This window comes from Schistocerca serialis, chromosome 3, assembly GCF_023864345.2.
Source record: "Schistocerca serialis cubense isolate TAMUIC-IGC-003099 chromosome 3, iqSchSeri2.2, whole genome shotgun sequence".
NCBI classification, from domain to species: Eukaryota; Metazoa; Arthropoda; class Insecta; order Orthoptera; family Acrididae; genus Schistocerca; species Schistocerca serialis.
This window is the reverse complement of record NC_064640.1, coordinates 143,475,820-143,497,716: the sequence shown is the minus strand read 5'-3', so window position 1 is coordinate 143,497,716 and position 21,897 is coordinate 143,475,820. Positions and strand designations below refer to the sequence as shown.

General features: G+C 37.5%; 1 protein-coding gene across 1 annotated transcript; it reads left to right on the top strand.

Moving 5' to 3' along the window:
• Nucleotides 1-373: 373 nt before the first annotated feature.
• LOC126469848 (gamma-aminobutyric acid receptor-associated protein) lies at nucleotides 374-7,324 on the top strand. Its single transcript, XM_050097148.1, has 3 exons — nucleotides 374-576; nucleotides 1,810-2,007; nucleotides 5,990-7,324. Exons 1-3 carry the CDS (start codon nucleotides 487-489, stop codon nucleotides 6,053-6,055), a joined length of 354 nt encoding a protein of 117 aa, XP_049953105.1. The 5' UTR covers nucleotides 374-486; the 3' UTR covers nucleotides 6,056-7,324.
• Nucleotides 7,325-21,897: the final 14,573 nt, after the last annotated feature.

The following is a 21,897-nucleotide window of genomic DNA, read 5'->3' as shown; positions in this document are numbered from 1 at the left end:
TTGTAAACTGTTTTACTGTGTTAGTAATAAATGTGTCGTTATGGGATACAGGGACTTATTTCAAATAGATTGGCTAACCACACTCCACAATTATAGACACACAGGTCACCTGCTTGCACCTTTAAATGAATCCAACATTCTTCGAGAACTGCTTTAAGGGACTACATCGTTGAGAGATCTGTAAGGTAACGCTTAACTAACGCATCTAACTAAAATTTGTACGCTGAAGGGCATGTGATAAGACTTTGCCGTCGAAACTAATAACTCCTCACATTGCCCCTAATTAGTAAATACTTCCTGTTAAACAGGCAGCCGTGGTTCAAATCAAATACCGACATTTGCGAATGCTGCGGAACAGTATCTCAGGATCCTTGCAGTTATAACTTTGGTCTTTGTCACAAGACAGTGTGGTGAAACTGTCATTCGTGGCTGAGAAACTGCGTATATTTGCAATTGGTGATTAAGGAAGAAAGAAATTTAGGGAAGATGAAGTTTCAATACAAGGAAGAACATCCGTTTGAGAAAAGAAAAGCTGAAGGAGAGAAAATACGCCGAAAATATCCGGACAGAGTTCCTGTAAGTAATAATGTTTTTGTCTCAAAAATTCTGTAGATATTTGTTGCAGTTGTTTGATGGTCGCTCGAAAACTGTGCAAGTAGACTCCCTTACTACAATAATTAGATTAAGATACAGTTAAACTGTTGATACTTGTGTAGGGTTTATGGAGCTTGACATTTCAAAGGAATTTTCCTTCCAGTCGCCCGCTCTTCCGAGTATTATAATTATTTTTCGTCAAACATTTCGTCTATTTTACTTTTGTTTTGTATTTGAGCACTGTATTTCATTACCATAATGAATTTACTTTGTTGTATTGTAAAAGACGGAACGATCCAGCCTAACACAGTTTCTAGTATTCAAGACGGGAAGAAACACTTTTGAAAATAAAGACGGTTGTTTTGTTTTACCTGCCCCAGAAAATCTGGTATTTCAGGCTATTTGACTTTTTGAGAGTTCAGTACCAGTCTCATAGTTACTGTGTAAACGCTGACGTTAGCACAGTGGCACTACGGAATGGTAAAAGCCCCCCCCCCCCCCCCCCCCCCTTTCTGTTTCTGAGCTAAAAAGTGTGTTGCTACAAACTTACTTACAGTTTAATAATGCGCCTCACTCTGTTTCGTCGTTTGTATTAATTTAGTTGATTATCTAGTTCCGTGAACAGTAGGCCTAATGAAGGAACGCAATCATGGATGAAAGAAAGGAGATGACGAATCGATCAACAAAGAGAAGTAGCAGCCAATAACGAATTGTGCAAGACAGTTAGCTTGCCACGAAACTGCTGTGCCAAATTGCTATTTCGGCAGTCTAAAATAAGCGGAATGAAGTTACCAAGAAGCCCAGTACTTTGAAAGATAACGCTACTGTCTCAGTTTGATATTAATATATCGGAGCTAATAACTGGGGCATACAGTGCTCAAGTCTTGGCGAGTCTATTGTATTTAATTTACTTTATTTTTGCTTTATAAGTACACGGAAAATAAACTGTTATACCTGCAGGTTTGTGAGGTGATTCAGATGTTATGGGTGGGGGAGGGCTTGCAAAAATGTCTGTATTTCTGGCTTAATCTTGCATTTTCGGTGCTCAAAACGGTGGGCAGTGAAGTGCTTATTGTCCTTGTATTCCCCACTATAGTCTTTCTTTGTGATGGTTAAGTATATTGCTGTTGTTTTTATGGTTGTCTTCAGTGTGAAGACTACTTTGATGCAGTTCTCGGATGAGTTATATAAAAAGTAAGCTACATATTTTTTCAGGTTATTGTGGAGAAGGCACCAAAAGCAAGGATTGGTGATCTAGATAAGAAAAAATACCTTGTCCCTTCAGATCTTACAGTTGGACAATTTTATTTTCTTATAAGAAAAAGGATTCATTTGAGACCTGAGGATGCACTCTTCTTCTTTGTAAACAATGTGATACCGCCAACAAGTGCTACCATGGGGTCATTGTATCAGGTAAGGGTGATTACTCATAATATTACATATTTGCAAACCTGGAAATCGTCATTGTTGCCCATTTACAGTACCATATTTCTATAGTGATGCTTATGTTGCCCATTTACAGTACTCTATTTCTGGAGATATTTTAGTAAATTGTTGAGATTAGAAAGGGAGGACAGGTGCCCAACTTCTTTGTTGAATTGTGAATAATGGTATGAAATGCAGTTGCATCTCCTGTTATCACAGATGTGTGTAATAGTTAAGATCCAGGCTGCTTGTTCTTAAAGCAGTGCAGATGCTCTTATAAGTTTACCTGCAGGATATTTTTGTCCTTTTTTCCCCCCTGTATTTATAGGTAAAATTGTACAGCAAATGGTACTTGTAATCACAGAGTTTGGGCAGCTAAATGTGCATTGAAGCTGAAGTTATGAGTCAGTGATATTTTTCCAAGGACACACACTTGATTTCTGTGGTTGATTTGCACATGAAGTAAAGTTTAAGATTCATGTTCATATATTTCATGCTTACTGTTAGCTTTTTTCTTTTTTTTTATTTTATTTTTTATTTTTTAAGTAGTGACACTTCAGTTTTGTACAGTCACAGACTTCATCACATTGTAATATGTTTTGTGAAAGATTGCATCATATGGGAATACATGAAGTGTGTCAATTGACATGGGGCTGTTAAGAAGTGGAGCCATAGATGTCCATATGTCTGTAAAGGGACTGGAACAAAGTAGGAATTTAAACCTTGTGTACATAAAATTGTCACATGATTATAACAATACACATTCCTTCCTCTTTCCCAGAAATTTTAAGGTTTATTTTCAGGTAATAGACACCTACATATTATCTCTGAGGTCTAGGATCTACATTTGAGAAACTGTAAAATAATTTAAGTAAAGAAAGTTTCTTATTTGTGATCGCTGAATAATTAGCAGGTCATTTAATTTCATTTGCTTTTTTTTTAACAAGAAAATGGAGTGTTTAAAAATAAATGCAGTTTTCTTTGCTTCAAATGATGCTGTTCTTAACAATTTGAATTGGTCTTTGCTACTGAAAAATAACCTGGCCTCTTTCGTTCTGGCAAATGGTATTTTTCAGTTTCTTTTCTTTGAGTAGCTGTTAATAGTCATTACTCCTGTAAGCTTCTTCTCTCCAAGAGTGTGTTGTAAAATAATATTGTCAGAAATCTGAGTGGATGTAGCATATATAGCTATCGTGATTGAGGAGTTCTGTGGTTTTGCCATGCAAGTAATAAGATTTTTCCTTCAGCAAGGTAATGAGGCTGAACAGCTATCTTTTATACCCTTAATGTATAGCTCTGTGCTCTCTCTCTCTCTCTCTCTCTCTCTCTCTCTATCTCTCTATATGATGAAAAATACTGTATCATTGTGGTACTTCTCTGAATGAACAAATAAATAGGTGTGTAGGTCCCAGTCTAACCACATATTTGGGGGGGGGGGGGGGAACAGACAAATATTTATGACAACAGTAGAGAAGTGAATTCTTCTATTCCAATGCTAGAAAGTTATTTTCTTGGCTTTCATTTGTTATGTGGAAGTATCATCCCACTGGCTATGTGAAACTGGTGTGTTACCAACCTATGAACAGTGAGAAAAACTGCGGTGACTGCCCCTGGCCCTGACCTATAAATAATTTAGCCCTTTCATTCCCAAACTGTGTGTACAGAAGGCAGGAGATGAGGCTCTGGGGGAACAAAGTTGTGAGGCTGCGGCACAAGTCATACTTGGATATCTCAGTTGGTTGAGCACTTGCCTTCAAAGGCCAAAGATACCAGGTTTGTGTCACAGTCTGGCACACAGTTTTAATCTGCTAAGAAGTTTGAAATTAGAGCACACTCCACGGCAGAGTGAAAATTTGTTCTGGAACACTGATATATTTTCTCTGGGCAAAACCAGAATTCATACGGCGTGGAAGCCCAGTTGATATTTATAGTATCTAATGCATTTACAGCAAGTTTGTAAGTATCCAGAGATTAAATATGGTATATGGTTGTCTTAGTAACTGACGAAAACTGTTATTTTGAATTGTAGGTAAACAAATTTGATTTTTGGAAATGAGATTTTTGTTTGGCATTGTGATTTCTTTTACTGAGCAAATGTTACGTTGTTTGTTATAGTTATGTGACATATGTATCTTTTCTTTAATTTCTAATTCTATACTCCCTTGTTTCTTAGACCATTTATAATTTGTGGTATAAAGCTTGTTTGATTAGTTGGTTATTTCGATTGTGATCTTGCTATGTTATTGTTTGCAACAAGGATTCAGAATTAATCTTCAATAGTTGAATGTTGTGGAGTGAAATGGGAGATGCTGAATCAAGTATTAAATTTTTGCAACTGTTGGGTGTCAGGGGAATACTGTGAATGACGTGTGTGGCAGTGATATGAAATGGACAAAGGTGTCATGACAACATTCTTCTGACATGTGGAGATGTCGCAGGGATAATTTGTGGTGGCCTATCAGGTGCAGAATTTTATTTGAGAAGTCAGGGTTCAATCTTTATGTTTTAGTTATGTTTGACAAAGTTTTTGTTTTCAGTCCTCAGTTAAATATGCCATGCATGAGACTGGTGTTCCTGAAAGTATGGTAATGATTGGTTTACATTCTGAGAGTGCTGTGTGATGAATTCATTAACTAGGTACCAGGGGTGAAGTGGAAGTAGACGAGTCGTCCTTTGAAAAGACGAAGGTGGTTGGGGGCGTAAAGTTGTTATTGGTGTTGCAACTTTTGAGGCCATTGTTTCTGTTGGGGATTGTGATGATGTTTTTTCATATTGTTAAAAATCGCAGTAACTGTGTTTTGACTTCATGAATGCAAGAGTATGTAGCACAGGAGTGTACCTTCATGGCAGACAGGTTTGCTTCATATAACGGGTTGGGCAGTAGGGGGATATATAATCACTTTGATGTGAACCATAATATTTAATTAAAGGCTATGAAACTGGGGCCTGTACTAACACTAACACTCTTGAGGGACATTGGAGGCGGTGGGGGGGGGGGGGGGTGTCATCTTGATGAGTACTGTTGATAAAAAATTATTCCACAGAAGTACCATATTTTTCTGGTGTTTTTGAAGTTAACAGGCAAAATATATGGGACCCATCCAGGTCTTTCAGGTTAAACTGTATAGCTCAACTGATGTTGATACTGTCTTCTGTTAGTTTTCATGATTTTTTCCCTCACTCAAGTCTAAATTGTAATAACCAGGCAGAGATTTGAAACCCACTCCTTCCTAATGCAAGTCCAGTACTTTAATCACTGTGCCACCTTACTCAGTTTTTATTGTGATAGGATGGTTGACTGAAATAATGTGCTGTGTAGAATTTTGTAGCAATATGGCATATTTGAGCTGTGTGTATCCTATTTTTTTTTTTTTTTTTTTTAGGGATAGGTAGCTCTTAATGTGTTGGGGTAAGAATGAGGACAATGTGCAATATTTCCATCTTGGCTGCACTTCTGTGATCAGACAGTAAGGGACATACCAGCCTGATTGGTATCTCTGCAGTGATGTTTTAAAACTGTCAATGCTGTGTTAACTAGTACCACACCTCATATTAAATGGGTTTGCTTTTTATTAAAAAGCACTGTGCCAAACATCTGAAGTTGTTGAGACACTCTACTTATATTGTGGCATGAAACAGAGAAATGCAATTAAAGATAAATGAAATCCACTCTGACCAGGGGTGACATATTTTGAATTTAACCTATTTTAGGTGGTAATTTGGATGATGATTGTATTCTTTTTGTCCACAGCATATTATTGTATCAGCCCATATGACAAGCTCCTGCAAGTTGGTTAATGTGAAATACGCACACCATACCATGTATTTGCTCTCTTTGCACACCACTTGAATCTTAGCCTTAAGAGATGCAGCTACTTCCAGTACATAATGTGTTCTTTAATCATATTTTATTGTGGGCAAGTTTGGTCTTCACAAAGAAAAAAAAATTAATGTTTTTGTTTGTTTGCAGGAACATCATGAAGAAGACTGCTTTTTGTACATTGCATACAGTGATGAGAATGTGTATGGCTTTTGATGCAAGGCCGTTATTCTTACCAGCATGCGAAAACGTGTAAGATCTGCTGTAATGAGAGCTTATGGCTGGTTGGAGTTGCATATTCTACAGAAAAGTATTATAGCAGCAAATTTAAAAACATATTCCCTTGACTAATTTTAGCAGGACTGATACTGCATATTACATTTTATATCAATGTAGCATTTTTTAAATAGATTGTAGCAAGGAATCTGTGTTTTTTTTAATTTTCTGGGAAACTGTGCAGACACTGCATTTTTAGAAGCTACAAGCATTTTAACAGAAAGTAGAAGTTCTATTATCCTTTTACTGTAGGATATTTGGATTGAAATTATGACTTGTGTTTTTTGCACAGTGGGTTTGTGTTGGCCAATACTATCTGTTATTGTTTTATAAATTATGGAACACAGTAACTTTTCAGTATGTATTACAGACTTCCTTTATGCCTTTAATGTAGCAGTTCCAACTATCTCTCAGAGGAGTTGTAAATTTTTATTGTATATAGTCTACAAACAAATCTCCATTGAGTCTGCAAAGTATTCTGTGTAAAAGTTATGTACATTGTATTCAAGAAACACCTGTACAGTAAGTACTGTAGCCAAGTTTACCTTTTGATAAACTGCAGACACCGTAAGTGGTGAAGTATACCATGCAGATGATAGTGGTATTTTTATCATCTCATTTATCATGAAAATGATATTTTGTGTGTAGTAGATGTTCTCATTCCATTATGTGTTATATTGTATCTAACATTAGATTGTACATATTTTATTATTGTGCGGTTCATTGGTTGCTAATGCTTCTTAATGATAAAAAAAAACTAAAATTCAGATGGAGGGTTTTCAACAGTGAGTTCTATATTAATCCTTGTAATAATTCACAAAATGTTTTGTCTTCTGCATCAGATGATCACTGATAACACTGATGATGTCTCCTCGGTATAGCTCTGCTGTGTGTCTCCTGAGAATGCAGCTGTCTAGCATTTATTCAGTTCCCATGACGAGCAATCCTGCCATTTGTACAGAGGAATGGTGTAATTTTCATTCATGTTTAACTACGTGATATTTAGGGGAGATATTTCCTCTTACTACTTGCTAAGTTGAACAATTATGCCATAACTTTATGCTTTGTACATATCTGTATGCAAGATCGATGTGGAACCTAGACTAGCTGAAAATATTGAGTGAGTGACAAAAGCAGTCTGCTGTATTTTTGGATAACGATATACTGTGAGCTATAGTAAATAAATTTGTTTGTCGAATTACACTATAATGACTGACTTGATCAGAATCAAAACTACCCTTTATGTATCTATAAGATCCAAGTAATAATTTTCTAAATGTACCCAATATTCTGTCTCTATCTCTCTCTCTGTGTGTGTATGTGACAAAAATAATTATATTTGCATTGCATTGTAGCTTGAGAAGCTATTTTATATAAGAATATAATAAATTAGACTATATGATTGTCTCATAAATTTCACACCTTTGCCTGCTCTACAATTATGAAATGTTCAAATGTATATGCGAATTCCTAAGGGACCAACCTGCTGCGGTCATCGGTCCCTGGACTTACTACTTAAACTAACTTATGCTAAGAACAACACACACACCCATGCCTGAGGGGGGGCTCGAACCTCCGGCGGGAGGGCTACAATTATCAGCAGTGTTTCACTTGCCACACAGTCCATTATTGTGCTACATTAATATTCATTTTGCCTAGTAAACTACTGTGCACAAAAAATTAATAAAAATATGATAAGGTTCAGCTGTGAGGCAATTTAAAAATTATTTGGATAAATTATGCCAACATGGAATCCGATACATAATATTGCATATTTGATAGGTGCAGAAAGCAATGTTAATTTTTCTGTGCCCTACAAAGATATCAGTTAGTTCCATGTTCCAAAGATAATTTGAATGTCATGATGTAATGTGGTGGAATGAGTTGTTGAACAGACTGCTACATTGTCTCTCAGTGGAACGTATGATATTTAAGTGCCTTGAAGGTAATGGCTGTTTCACAACAGATGAAAACATACATTTATAATAACAACTAGGTGAACTGCAAATGAAAGGGAAAAATCTGTGAACAAGGTACAAATTAGTAAGTTTTCTGTTAAGATCATGGATTGAGGTGCATAGTAATCAGTTTATAATGAAGTAGCCAGTCATTTTTATAGGACTTTTGGAGTATGACTATCTTTCTTGCTCAGTTAGAAAACCTCAGACCTCCCATGTGTTATGTCCACCAAGGACACTTCTTGTTTAACTTTTCATTTGCTGAAAACTGCCATCATAAGACTCTGTACCTAAAATTGAAATCTGCCATCACGAGACACTGTACCAAAAATTTTTCTCCTTTCTTATGCTACTTTTAATACTTGGTTTGGAGATGCCTTATGTCCTCTTTTCAAGAGAAACTTATGCTATAGGTATCTGTCGTAACACAGCCCTATTTGACACATTTGCTTATGAGCTCCAACACTACTTTCATGTCAGCTTTTTAGGTAATCAGTTTCAGTTAACACACATATAGAACAGCCATTATTATTGCTTCATTTGAAAATCTTAATTAGCTGTTGATGAGTTTGCTCTTGCATATATCATAAGAACAAAATTAACCCTCTGAATGGTGCTGTGGTTTTGTCTACATTTTACATAATTTTATTTGTTACAAATTTTTCATCTACCTAAATTTTATAGTTTATTACCATTTTAGTCTATTTATTGCTTAATATAGTCAGTAAAATAACTGGAAGTGGTTTCTGCTTATTAAGCAAGCAAAATATTAGTGCTGAACAGAATAATTATGCTCGAATAATCTCCTTTTGTGGGGTACACTATAAATTGCTTGTACTATTGTGCTCTAAAGTATCTGAATGACCTGAATTGTGTTCTGCCTGATTCATATGTGAACCACATGATATATCTTTCTTCCGTGTGCTCTAATATTTTTTTGGTTTAGTCATTTGACTATATGAAATGGTTACTATGAGAGACAACTAGAGAACATTGTCCTGGATGGCAATCAATCCAGATGCAAATTAATACCACACTAATGCTTGTAAATTCAAATGTGTTACAATAAATGACATTTCAAAAAGCAATCAGCTTGAAATTATACAATGAAAACTTTTGTTCTGGACTGTGATCTGAGACTCCTATCCAAAAACTATTGTCCCCCTTAAGTAAACACGAAAGATCTTATTTGTGGTTTCATTTACAGATAACAACATATGTGCAAGTTGAAACTTGAAATGATATGACAAAGTTTGTGGGGATTTGAACCCAGCACCTAATCAACAATTAACTAAACAATCAAATGTTAGTTATTGAAAACTTTCACAAGTAGCAAGATGATTGAAATAGAAATAATGAGGCGAAAATGTTTTTTTTTTTTCTTTCTGGAATTTGATCTTGGCATCTGATGCCCTTGTTGTCTAGCCACAAATAGATACTAGATATCAGTTTACTTCAGCAGTAGTGAGATGTGCAATGTTTGAACTGGAAATAATGTGACAAAAAGCTCTGAGCTGACTGGGAGTTGAACCTGCACAGACTTCTTGCAGATGATGCAATTATCTTTAATGAATTACAGTCTGAAAGAAGCTGCACAAATATTCAGTTAGATCTTATGGCAATTTGCTCTAAGTGCTCAGAAATATATAATTGTGCACTTCAAATGATGAAAAAACATAGTATCCTCTGACTACAATATCAGGCAGTCACAGTTGGAATTGGTAAACTCATACAAATACCTAAGTGTAAAAGTTTGTAGGGTCATTAAGTGGAATAATTACATAGGTCCATTTGTGGATAAAGCAAGTAGCAGGATTCGGTTTACTGATAGAATACAAGGGAAGTGTTGTAGTCTGCAAAGGAGATTGCTTACAAATTACTCGTACATTCCATCCTAGAATATTGTCCAAGTGTGTGGGACCTGTACTATGAGGGGATATTGGATGTATACAGAGAAGGGCAGCATGAACTGTGACAGGTAATTTGACATGCGGGAGTGTGTCACGGAGAGGATGAAAGAACTGAACGGGCAGATTCTTGAAAATAGATGTAAACTGTCCTGAGAAAGCCTACATACAAAGTTTCAAGAACTGGCTTTAAATAATGACTCTAGGAATGTAGTACAACCCTTGGCATATTACTCCCATAGGGATTGGGAGGACAAGAGTAGATAAATTACAGCATGCACAGAGGCATTTAAACAGTCATTCTTGCCATGCTCCATATATGAATAGAATGGGGATAAGCCCTAATAATTGGTGCAATGGAATGTAACCTCTGCCATGCACTTCACAGTGGTTTGCAAAGTATGGATGTAGTTGTACATATCTTCATTGCTGACTACACACAAAGAGATACAACCACCAAATCATTTTTCACCAGTAGTTAGGAGTGGCATGTTTGTACCTGAAGTGGTATGAAAAGTTCTGTGTGACTGGAATCAAAACCAGCACCTATCCTAACTACTGACAGCACACAAAGACATGTCAAAAGTCATCTTTTTTTTAAATTTTAATTTGGGGTGCACATGCTACAGCTTAAAATGAGAAGGTTAAGATTTTTGCGCCAGACCAGGATTTGAAATCGGACATGAACCTTTTCTGGAGACTTTGAAAAGTTTGGAATCATGGGGAAACAACAAAACGATCATCCTGAAGATGGGTGCCAGAGTTTGTACTTGCTGTAGCTTCTGTTTCTGTCATGGCCCAACCTATACCAACTCTGCTGCAGTCAGTAGTGAAGGTATATTGTGTTTAATGTCAATTTGAACCCATGGTACAACTGTAAGTTGTTCAGTTGGCATTATCAAAGGTAAAGAGGGTCTTCGTTCTTGTAAAATTGGTTGTCTGAAGTGTGAATCGAACCCAGACAGTAAGCATATAATGCTAGAATTATTCCAACAGACCACCAAACTACATGTATGGTTTGTTCATAGTTTTGTCGTAATGATGTATGCTCCACACTGGATGAGAATTCTAATTCCCTGGAGGTGGATCACATGCTGTACAAAACATTCATTTCCTTGTTTGTCAAAATGCCATTCACCGTACACACAGTGCATACTTTTGACTTTGTTATCACTGAAATAAAATCACATAACAACCATCTGCACAAAGTGGCAACATGGTAGGATACAACATTTCTTTAGAAAGCTTCTTTTTTTTTCACTTGAGCTGCTGTGGTGTTTTGTACATTTGTAGTGTCGTAGTAAATATGACCTGTAGCCTCTCATTTGAGATATTTTGTTCACTTTGGATTTAATAGAGAGTTGCAGGTAGTAGAAATAGCTCAAAACATTTGTGCCATGTACGAGGAAAGCACAACAAAGAAATCACATCAGAAAATGGATTTCTTCTATCAAATAGGATTATTTACACGTAAATTTTTGCCCTGTTTAAGAAGACAGTTGATCTTTGATGAAGGACATTTTTATGATTCAGCAATGTGGTCCACGTGTTTACTGGCAAATGTGGTGAACTGCAACCTTCATGAGACACTTGCATTGAGTGGCCAATGTTGGGAAAAAAAGAAAGGGCAGATGATTAAATGCCCTTTTGCTGATGAGGTCATTAGAGATGTAGCAGAAGCTAGGAGAGGGATGGAAATTGGCATAAACCTTTCAAAGGAAAGATCTTTGCATTTGTCTTATTGATTAAGGAAATAACAAAAAACCTCAATCAGGATGGTCAGATGGAGATTTGTGTGTTAACTTCATTAAAAAATAATGGTTGGCCCTAACAGAAAAATATCTTAAAGACCAGTGTGAGTACACAAAATATAACATTGTGTGTCCGAAGACACAAATAGGTGTTCCATGTTATTGGAAATGTCTGTCCATCACAGCTGGCATCTGTTGCCAACAACTGAGATGCCTTGCAATTGCAATATAAGAGAAGCGACAAAGGAAACTGCTGCAAGAGTTAATACTGCATGAAAATGTCCATCTGTGCTTGCTGTTTTCATGAAAGAACCTATCTAGAAGCTTGTCTGGAAAGCCATTCCTACCACATTTGTACTTATAATCTTGCTCCCTCAAATATTTACCCTTCTTGCTTTTCATCAAATAAGTATTAGAAAAAATTTTTGTGGACAACTATGCACTTTAAACTTGAACTGACATCATCTTTATCTCTAAACTAGTTGCTTTCTACAGGTGTGGAATCAAAATCTGCCTGAGTATCATCAGACTGTTTTAGTTAATATGAGAGGATATAATGTTAATTTCTCTCTTAAGCTTTTTGTTATGTTCAATAAACCAATGAAAAACACTACACAAATATGCACTGTTCTTATACAAATGAATTACAACTTACCACAATAACCTTACAACGAAAGCATAATTTAGTAAAACAAATAGAATCCGTTACATGAGCCTGTTCAAAATTTTACGCATTAGTAAAATATTGCACACATTGCCTTCAATATGGTGTGTCTCTGTGTGTGAAGCCCTGTGTGCTACCCAAAAAGTATTTCAGAACTACCATGGAAGTATTTAAGCCTGACAGTGAGAGTACACAAAAAAATTCATTTCCACACACAGTTCAATCAGATTTTGTATTCGCAAAAAAATAAAAATTCTGTCAGTATAAGTAGAAAAATAAAAGTTTTAATAAGGGTACAATGTCACAATTTCTCAAATTTTTCATCTTTAGCTCAAAGGGGTAGTAAATTGAGGACTCAGGAAGGCTTAAGATGGAGAAATTATGATTTCTGTACTGAGTTTTGGTCTGGAGGATTGTAGCTTGGTAAGAAAATAGGTAAAAATATGGCAAAAGTCAAGGTCTCGAGCAAGATTGGAATCAAGAGCTAACAAGTCTTCCAGTTTACAAAGTGTCCACATTTCATTATAAATAGTAAGCAAATGTTCTTGTTGCCGTAGTGACTGGTAACACATAATTTAGAAACCATCATTCATGCAAAACTCAGCTTGCCCTTTTCTCACATGGTATACTGTGAACTATGGATGAAAGGCAACAGACAGGGTCTGAATTTCTAGATTTAAGAAAAGCATTTGGCACTGTTTCCCACTGCAGACTGTTAACAATGGTACCAGGATATGGAATAGGTTCACAGATATGTGAGTGGCTTGAAGACTTCTTAAGTAAGAGAACCCAGTAGTACGTTGTCCTCAATGGCTTGTGTTCATCAGAGACAAGGGTGTCATCAGGAGTGCCCTGGGGAAGTGTAATAGAACTGCTATTACGTTCCACATGCATAAATGATCTAACTGGCAGGTTGGGCAGCAATCTGTGGTTGCTGTGATGCACAGGAAGGTGTGATTGCTGAGTGACAGTAGGAGGGTACAAGATGACGTAAACTAAATTTCCAGTTGGTGTGATGAATGGCAGCCAACTCTCAATGTATAAAAATATAAATTAAGACAGATGAGTAGGAAAAAAAAACTTACAGTGTCTGAATACAGCATTAGTACTGTGCTGCTTGATACAGACATGTTATTTAATGATGTGGGTGTAACATTATAAAGCAATACGAAATGGAATGAGTGTGTGAGGATTGTGCTAGGAAAGGCAAATGACTGACTTTGGTTTATTGGAAGTGTTTTGGCAAAGTGCGGTTCATCTGTAAAAGAGACTGTATATGAGATGCTTGTGCACCCTATTCTTGAGTGCTGCTTAAATGTGTGGGATCTGCATCAAGTCAGATTATAGGAAGACATCGAAGCAATTCAGTGGGTGGGCTGCTACATTTGTTACTGGTAGGTTTGAACAATACGTAAGTATTACAGATATGCTGCGGAGCTCAAATAGAAATCCCTGGAGGGAAAGCGACATGCTTTTCAAGGAACACTATTGAGAAAATTTAGACAACCGGCATTTAAGGCTGACTGCAGAACAATTTTACTGCCACCAACATATATTTCGCATAAGGACCACCAAGGTAAGATATGAGAAATTACGGCTCATATAGAGGAATATAGACTAATTTTTCCCATTCTCTCTGCGAGTGGAACATGAGAGACAATTACGAGTAGTGATCCAGGCTACTCTCCACCAAGTACTGTGTGATGGCTTTAAGAGTATGTACACTGCTGGGGGAAAAAGAAAATAGTACACCTGGAAAGACGACATCAATTTTGATCTGATGATGGCATATGCCACCTGGGGGATATAGTAGATGTACTTGATAATGGTTTCAACATCACCCGCCAGCAGATAGGAGAGCTGCACAGCTACCTGATCGCCACCTGTGTCTACCGTTTAATAGAGAATCCTCACATCCAGAAGACTCATTTTGTTGTGCCAACATGTGAACCAAGCAGGCAACCATGCCATGGAGATGTACTCATGCTTCCTGCAACCAACTGAGCGAGTTTGAAAAGTGTCACATTGGTGCCTTCCAAGTGGCGGGATGGTTCTTTTGGAGAATTGCCACACGTTGGATGTAGTGCGTCATTTGTGCAATGATGCAGGTATCAGTGGTCATTTAAGCATTTTCACACCAATGGATGAGGTTCTGGACATCCACGCAGCACAGACGCCCGCAAGGATTGTCATACTGTAAGGGCAGCACGGATAAGAGGGCTTGTGAGCCCAGATGTGTAAACATGACCCATTGCAAACTGGTTATTAGGAGTAGGACTATGAGCACTCACACCTCTAGCCTGTATTCCTCTCAACCACAGCATCAAAGTGCGCGGCCTGACTGGTACTGTCAGAAGATCTCTTTGAAAATAGATTGATGCACCATGGTCTTCAACGATAAAAGCATATCCTGCCTGCATGCAAGTGATGTTCATTGGTGCATATGTCGTAATCCTTTTGAGCACTGTCTTGTAGCATGCATTTATCCAAGACATACTGACCCCACCAAAGGCCTTATGATGTGGGGTGTGATAAGCGACAGCTCTCATTCACCTTCCGTGTTTCTACAGGGGACACTAACCAGTGCCCGGTATGTGCAGAATGTTGTTAGATCCTTTCTTTTGGCATTCTTACAACAAAAGGTGATATGTTGTCCCAACAGGATAATGCTCTCGCAACCACTGCCCGTAAAACTCAATGTGCTCTGCATGATGTGCAGCAGCTTCTCTGGCCAGCATGATCTTCAAACTTATCTCCAGTTGAGCAGGTGTGGGGTATGATGGGACGAGAAGTGACTCATATGACTCATGAGCCAACAACTCTTACAGAACGGCAGGAACAGATTGAGAAGGCATGGCATAACATATCCCATGATAGTATTCACCATCTGTATGATCAACTGGATGCCAGAGTCAGTTCCTGAATTGTCACCTGTGAAGGCTACACCACATACTAATATGGGTGTTTCAGCATGGGTTGATACCTGCTAACTCTGCTACTGATCTGTAAATGGAATCTGTTCGTATACTCTGTATGAACTGTTGCAACAATAAATCTTGAGTGAATTGGAAACCTCTAAAAGAATGTACCAACTATTTTTCTAGCAGTGTATGTAGATGTAGAATTTGCAACGTAGAATATGAGATTAGCTATAGATTCTGCCTGGAACAACCTTTGTGGACTAAATACATGAATTTGATAACCTGATGTTACATCTTTAGTGAGAATCATTCAGATTATTTTTTGCACATGACAAAAAAAATGTGAAGTGAATTTAGCAGGATAATTCTGAACCTCTCCTGGAAATAAATCAGTGGTCACGTAGTTGCCAAACACATTCTACAATGAAACTTCCTGGCAGATTAAATCTGTGTGCCCGACCGAGACTCGAACTCGGGACCTTTGCCTTTCGCGGGCAAGTGCTCTACCAACTGAGCTACCGAAGCACGACTCACGCCCGGTACTCACAGCTTTACTTCTGCCAGTACCTCGTCTCCTACCTTCCAAACTTTACAGAAGCTCTCCTGCGAACCTTGCAGAACTAGCACTCCTGAAAGAAAGGATATTGTGGAGACATGGCTTAGCCACAGCCTGGGGGATGTTTCCAGAATGAGATTTTCACTCTGCAGCGGAGTGTGCGCTGATATGAAACTTCCTGGCAGATTAAATCTGTGTGCCCGACCGAGACTCGAACTCGGGACCTTTGCCTTTCGCGGGCAAGTGCTCTACCAACTGCAAGGTTCGCAGGAGAGCTTCTGTAAAGTTTGGAAGGTAGGAGACGAGGTACTGGCAGAAGTAAAGCTGTGAGTACCGGGCGTGAGTCGTGCTTCGGTAGCTCAGTTGGTAGAGCACTTGCCCGCGAAAGGCAAAGGTCCCGAGTTCGAGTCTCGGTCGGGCACACAGATTTAATCTGCCAGGAAGTTTCATATCAGCGCACACTCCGCTGCAGAGTGAAAATCTCATTCTGGAAACATTCTACAATGTTGCCAATTCTCCACTAGACTAGTGCTAGGAAGAACATGTTACCATAGCCAATGTGTCTTGCTAGCACCTGGGAAACTCATACGTCAAAAACATGGTGGTGCCAGCTACCACAGAGTCGAGTGGTAGTCAAAATACCTCAAGTACAGATGGATGTGTTTTATTTCGCATTTCTGTAACTATGATTTTGGGCTAAAGTGTAGTTAAAATTAATATCTTTATGCACCCACTGCAACTAGATCATCATAAATAAGAGCAGGAGAAATTATTTGGGCAGTCATAACTATTACTGGTTTTCAGTCTTAAGCATACTGCAAACTGAGAAGCTCATTCAAAAGAAGCTATTCACATTGTTGGCATCATCTGACACAAATCACATTATGAGCAAATAACGTTCTTTTTAATATCACATACTTAAAAAACTGTTTTCCCTATGCATGCTTTCAGTGGTACCACCCCTAATAATAAAACAAATAAAAAGGCAACATAACACTGATTACTGAATGTGAACATCGACAAAGAAATTCCATAAGTTGTGAGTAACATATATTTCCAAATGAGGAAAGTAAACTTTGCAAGGAAATCATCTGCAGTTACCAAAAAATAGGACTCAAAAAGCTGTAAAAAAAGTGAAACAAATGGATGAGTGCATTCCAGCTTCTGATAACATGAAAGGAGAAGCAACATTGATGAGAGTATGGGTCAAGGAACACAAAACTTTGCCATTAATGTCTAGAATATGTCATCCTTAAGGAAAACTGTTATTTGGTCTATAAAAACCAAAGGAAGAAAAATTATCATATACTCATAGTTATAACAATATAACTGCTGATGAATGAGATTTTCAGTTTCCAGACTGCTTAAGATGAAGAAAAATCAAAGTAACATGATGAGCTTCACCTCGGTGTGCAAGGGACAGAATTTCTATGTAGCTCCTTGTGGTTGGTGCATTTTGTTTGTACTTTACTTCCTGTCTGTTCATTGTTTTCATAATTCTTGAAATTGCCCCTACATGGCGAACAAATGGTAAATACATATAACTGAATCTCTCTTCGAGCCGTTTTATGCACTTGCTTTGGTAACTCGACTGCAGTGGGGAGTGTCCACCACCTGCTACTACTATCATCACAATCCCAGTGCTATGCAATATCCAATCTCACTACGCGCCACAATTATGCCATTATGGGAAAAATATATCAGCGTACCTGGAGCAACTCCCAGGTTGTAGATACGCTGCTTCCAGTCTCCACATAACCACAAACTAGGACGTTTTGTTTGGTTGGGAAGCTCAGCAATGATATATTTACAGGAAGACAATCATAAAGAGAAAATACAATAGTACACAAATCACAGGAAATGAAGCACTTCAATTCCCACAGAAACAATATGGTTTAACCTATTTTAACGAGAATAATGTACAAGGTGTCCATAATTAAAGTTCCAGTTTGAAAACGCTGTAGAAAGAGAACCACTGCTCAGAACGCTGTTAAGTTTGAACAGGTTATTACTGGGGAAACGTCATGGAACCAAAAAAAAAAAAAAAAAAAAAAAAAAAAAATTATGAAAATTTGACGAAGTTGTTGTAAGCATCTTAACGTAAGTGGGGTCAGCTACAAATGACAGATGACTCACTATAAGACAGATATGGTTTCAGTTTCACATTACACTATCTGTACTGCACAAGTTCAGCAGTCAACAGTTGTGGCACTGTTAGCTAAGTAAGCCCATCCACCACAACAAGGTCATACCAAATTAGAGGGGGAAAAGTGGGGTTTTAATTGTCCTGAGGCCAAAAACAGCACAAAAAGCAAAATACATTGGTTTGTAATCGACCAGGGGCCAAAAACCACATAAATAGCAAAGTTCCATTGGTTTTTAAGTGTCATGAGACTGGCGCAAGGCATGTTCAATATGCTGTCCACTATTTTCTGCCAAAAGTTGAAATCGAGAAACAGCATGTTCCACAACAGATCGGAGTGTCTCAGGGTCACATTCAGAACTGCGAAATGTGAGCCTCCAGTTCACCTACATTCATAATTAGAGCACTGAACACAACAACTTTCAGATAACCTCACAGCCAGAAGTCACACGTATTATGATCAGGTGATCTGGATGGCCAAGCTGTAGGGACATGATGGCTGACAGTTCTAGTATTTCTGAAATGCCCCTGAAACAGCTGCTTCACTGGCTGTGCATAAAGTCACATTTTGTGGACTCACACTAGTCATTGTTTGAGATTTTTTGTTACGGTCAACGATTATTTTCCTTTTATGACGTTAATACACAGTGGTAAAAATCCTCATCTGAGCATCCTGATTTTAGTTTTCCATTATTGAGAGTTCAGTTTATTTCCTTCCCACTCCTAGCTTCTGCTTCATCTCTAATGACCTTGAGGTAGGTGGGATGTGTAACACTAATCATATTTCCTTTCTGTTTTCCCCTACATCTTTCACTGAATCCAAGAATCTCACAAGTGTCAAATGGTCACAGTTCATCACAATTCCCAATAATCGGGTGGACCATATGGGCAAACTGTAAAAAATTCCTTCAATGCAGGCTGTTGGTGGTCTTAAGTTGGCAAATAATGCACATCAAAATTATCCTACTTGCAACAAGAAAACTAGTTTCTTATATTTCTTTGATGCACTTATTCCATATGTGGCAGAAATGTTTCCAGCTGCCTCCACTGCCTTTATTATATCCAAAGAGAAGAAAATGTCAGAAATGCTAACCTTTTTTCCTGTTTCACACACTGTTTCCTAATTCTTAAACAATGTTAATCTAAACCTTCAACTATGCCATGTTCTGTAAGTCATCACAAAAACAGTTCTAGAAGTTCAAATAAAAAATTAAGATTGATAAATCTACCTACAGCAACCTGCAGGATGACATGCCAAACAAAATTGTCATGAACTTACACACCAGCCTACTTTTATCAGGTTAATTTTGCCCTTGTAAATTACATACAGTTTGATAAATAAGATTGTGGTTGGGTTAATCAATATAAAAATGTATTTGACAACAAACTAATTCATATACATACATCATATATGAACAGAAGAAAAATTCAGTTGCAATTAATAATATGTCCAGTCACCCACAGCATCAATAATTGCTTGGCATTTCTGAGGCATCTTTGAAACCAAGTTTTCTATTTATTCGGGTGGAAGAGACCTCCAAATGCAACGAATTTGCACTGACAGCTGTTTCAAAGTGAATTTTGTTTGCACTTGATGCAACGTTAAGAATGGGTTTCCCGAAAATAGTTTCATAATAATTTTTTCCATTTTTGAGGCACTTTACCTGTTGTGCCACGTTCTTCAAAGCCGTGCACAGTTTTAACCAATTTACAGCATGTTAGCCACTTTTGTACAAATGCCTTTGATTTCCCCATATATTTAGACACTGCAGCACGACTCATTTTAGGATCTTTAGGGTGGCTAAAGAGAAACACGAGTCTCAAAACCTGACATGCAATCTGCACTCATGAATCTTCTTGTGTATTTCAGTCAAGAATTCAAAGCAAACTAATGCTTTACGAACATGGCATTGACTGTGAAGGAACTAAGCTGATATCTTTCACCATTTGTATGTAATGCCAACCACACTCTTAGCAGACTTATTTCAATATTTTTCACATCATATGCTGCATTAAAGAAAGAGACAATGCAGTTTTGCATATTGAAATATGGTATAAAAAATAAAGAGAAGAATGTGCTTGATATCTTGGCTTCACCAGTAAACAATAACTACATACACCACCACAGTACTTCAACTGGAAAGCAGCAGTTCCTGCAGTAATGTTGTATCCTACCATGTTGCCAATTTATGCTGATGACTGTTATGTGGTTTTATTTCAATGATAACAAAATTATGTCAAAATTATGCATTATGAAGCAGAGGCAGCAGATGAACAGTGATGCAGATGCGTGAAGAAATGAATGTTTTGTGAAGAAACGTATGTTTTGTATAGGCTGTAATCCCCCCAATAAGTTGGAATTCTCATCCAGCATGGAGCATCCTTCTATATGAAAACATCATGAGCCCAGCTGTATGTGTAGTTTGGAGGTCTGCTGGAATAATTCTAGCTTTGTGTGCTTAATGTCTGGGTTTGATTAACACTACAGGCAATCATTTTTAACAAGCATGAACAGACCCTCTTTACTTTTGGTAATACCAATTGAACAACTGTGGTTTCAAATTGAAATTAAACACAATGTACCTCAGCTACTGCCTGAAGGAGAGTTGGTACAGGTTGGGTCATGAGAGAGCTGCCAAGACTCTTGTCACCGGTAAGCTTTCTTATACCAGAATCAATCTAATTAATGAGCCAGTCACCATGTAAGGTCACAGACACTTGTTTCTTACTGTATTTGAATTAGAGATGTTGAAAATATTGATGCTGGACTAGGAATTGAACACTAATCTCCCCTTTTGTGGGATTTGACACCTTCAAGACAATTGTTTTGAGACACCTTCAAGACAATTGTTTTGACATTTCCCCAAGATTCCAAACTCCTCAAGGTTTCCATAAAGAGTGCATGTTTGCATTCAAACCCTGGTCTGCCACAAAAAATTTTATCACACCATTTCAAGCTGTAGCATGCGTGCTCCAAATTAAAAGTGAAAAATAATGGTTATTTTTAATGTGACTCTGTGCATTGTCAACAATAACGATATGTGCTGGTTTCAACTCTCAGTGAGAGACAGAATTTTTCATCACGTCATTTCAGGTTCAGGCATGCCACTCCTGGCTACTAGTGAAAAATAATTTGATAGTTAACACCTCTGTGAGTAGTCAACAATGATAATATGTGTGGGTTTGACTTCCATATCAGCACAGAACTTTTTGTCACATTATTTCCAGATATGACATGCACACGTCTCACTACTGCTGAAATAAACTGATACTAAAATCTAGTCATGGCTAGAAAATGAAGGCAATAGATGTTGGGTTTATATTCCTGTGACGCAAAATATTTGCCTCATTAGTTCAGTTTCAGTCATTTCACTACTGATGAAAAAATTCAGTATCTAACATTTGATTGTGCTTGGTTAACAATCTGATTATGTGCTGGTTCGAATCCACATCCAACACAAAATTTTATGCCACTTGATTTCTAGTTTAAACCACACTTTGTTACTTGTGAATGAAACCATATTTATGGTCTGTTAGTTAACAGGGACAATAATTGTTGGATAGAAGTCCCAGGGTCCCAGTCCAGTACAAAAATTTTTGCCATTTAATATCAAGTTTAATCTTTCTTTTTGGAATGTCACTGGTTGTAATAAATGAGTTTAGAAGACCAAGCCATCTTTAATAACATGTTTCCTGATAATTACATTATTTATATATTTTCGTTACAGCCATTTATGGGCTATGTTCACACAACTTCTCTCACTTTCTAAAGTTCTCTTCCTTCCTCTTTCATCAGTACTACTCCATCCGTTCGCTCACTCACTCATGCGCGTTCTTCTACCGAGAATACTCTGTTCTTCCTCATTTTCTCCTCAAAGAAAT

Excerpts from the sequence above, each read along its gene's own strand:
- LOC126469848 (XM_050097148.1), top strand. The coding sequence starts at position 487 with ATGAAGTTTCAATACAAGGAAGAACATCCGTTTGAGAAAAGAAAAGCT. Across the intron at positions 577-1,809 it reads AATATCCGGACAGAGTTCCT|GTTATTGTGGAGAAGGCACC; the intron begins GTAAGTAATAAT and ends ATATTTTTTCAG. Across the intron at positions 2,008-5,989 it reads CCATGGGGTCATTGTATCAG|GAACATCATGAAGAAGACTG; the intron begins GTAAGGGTGATT and ends GTTTGTTTGCAG.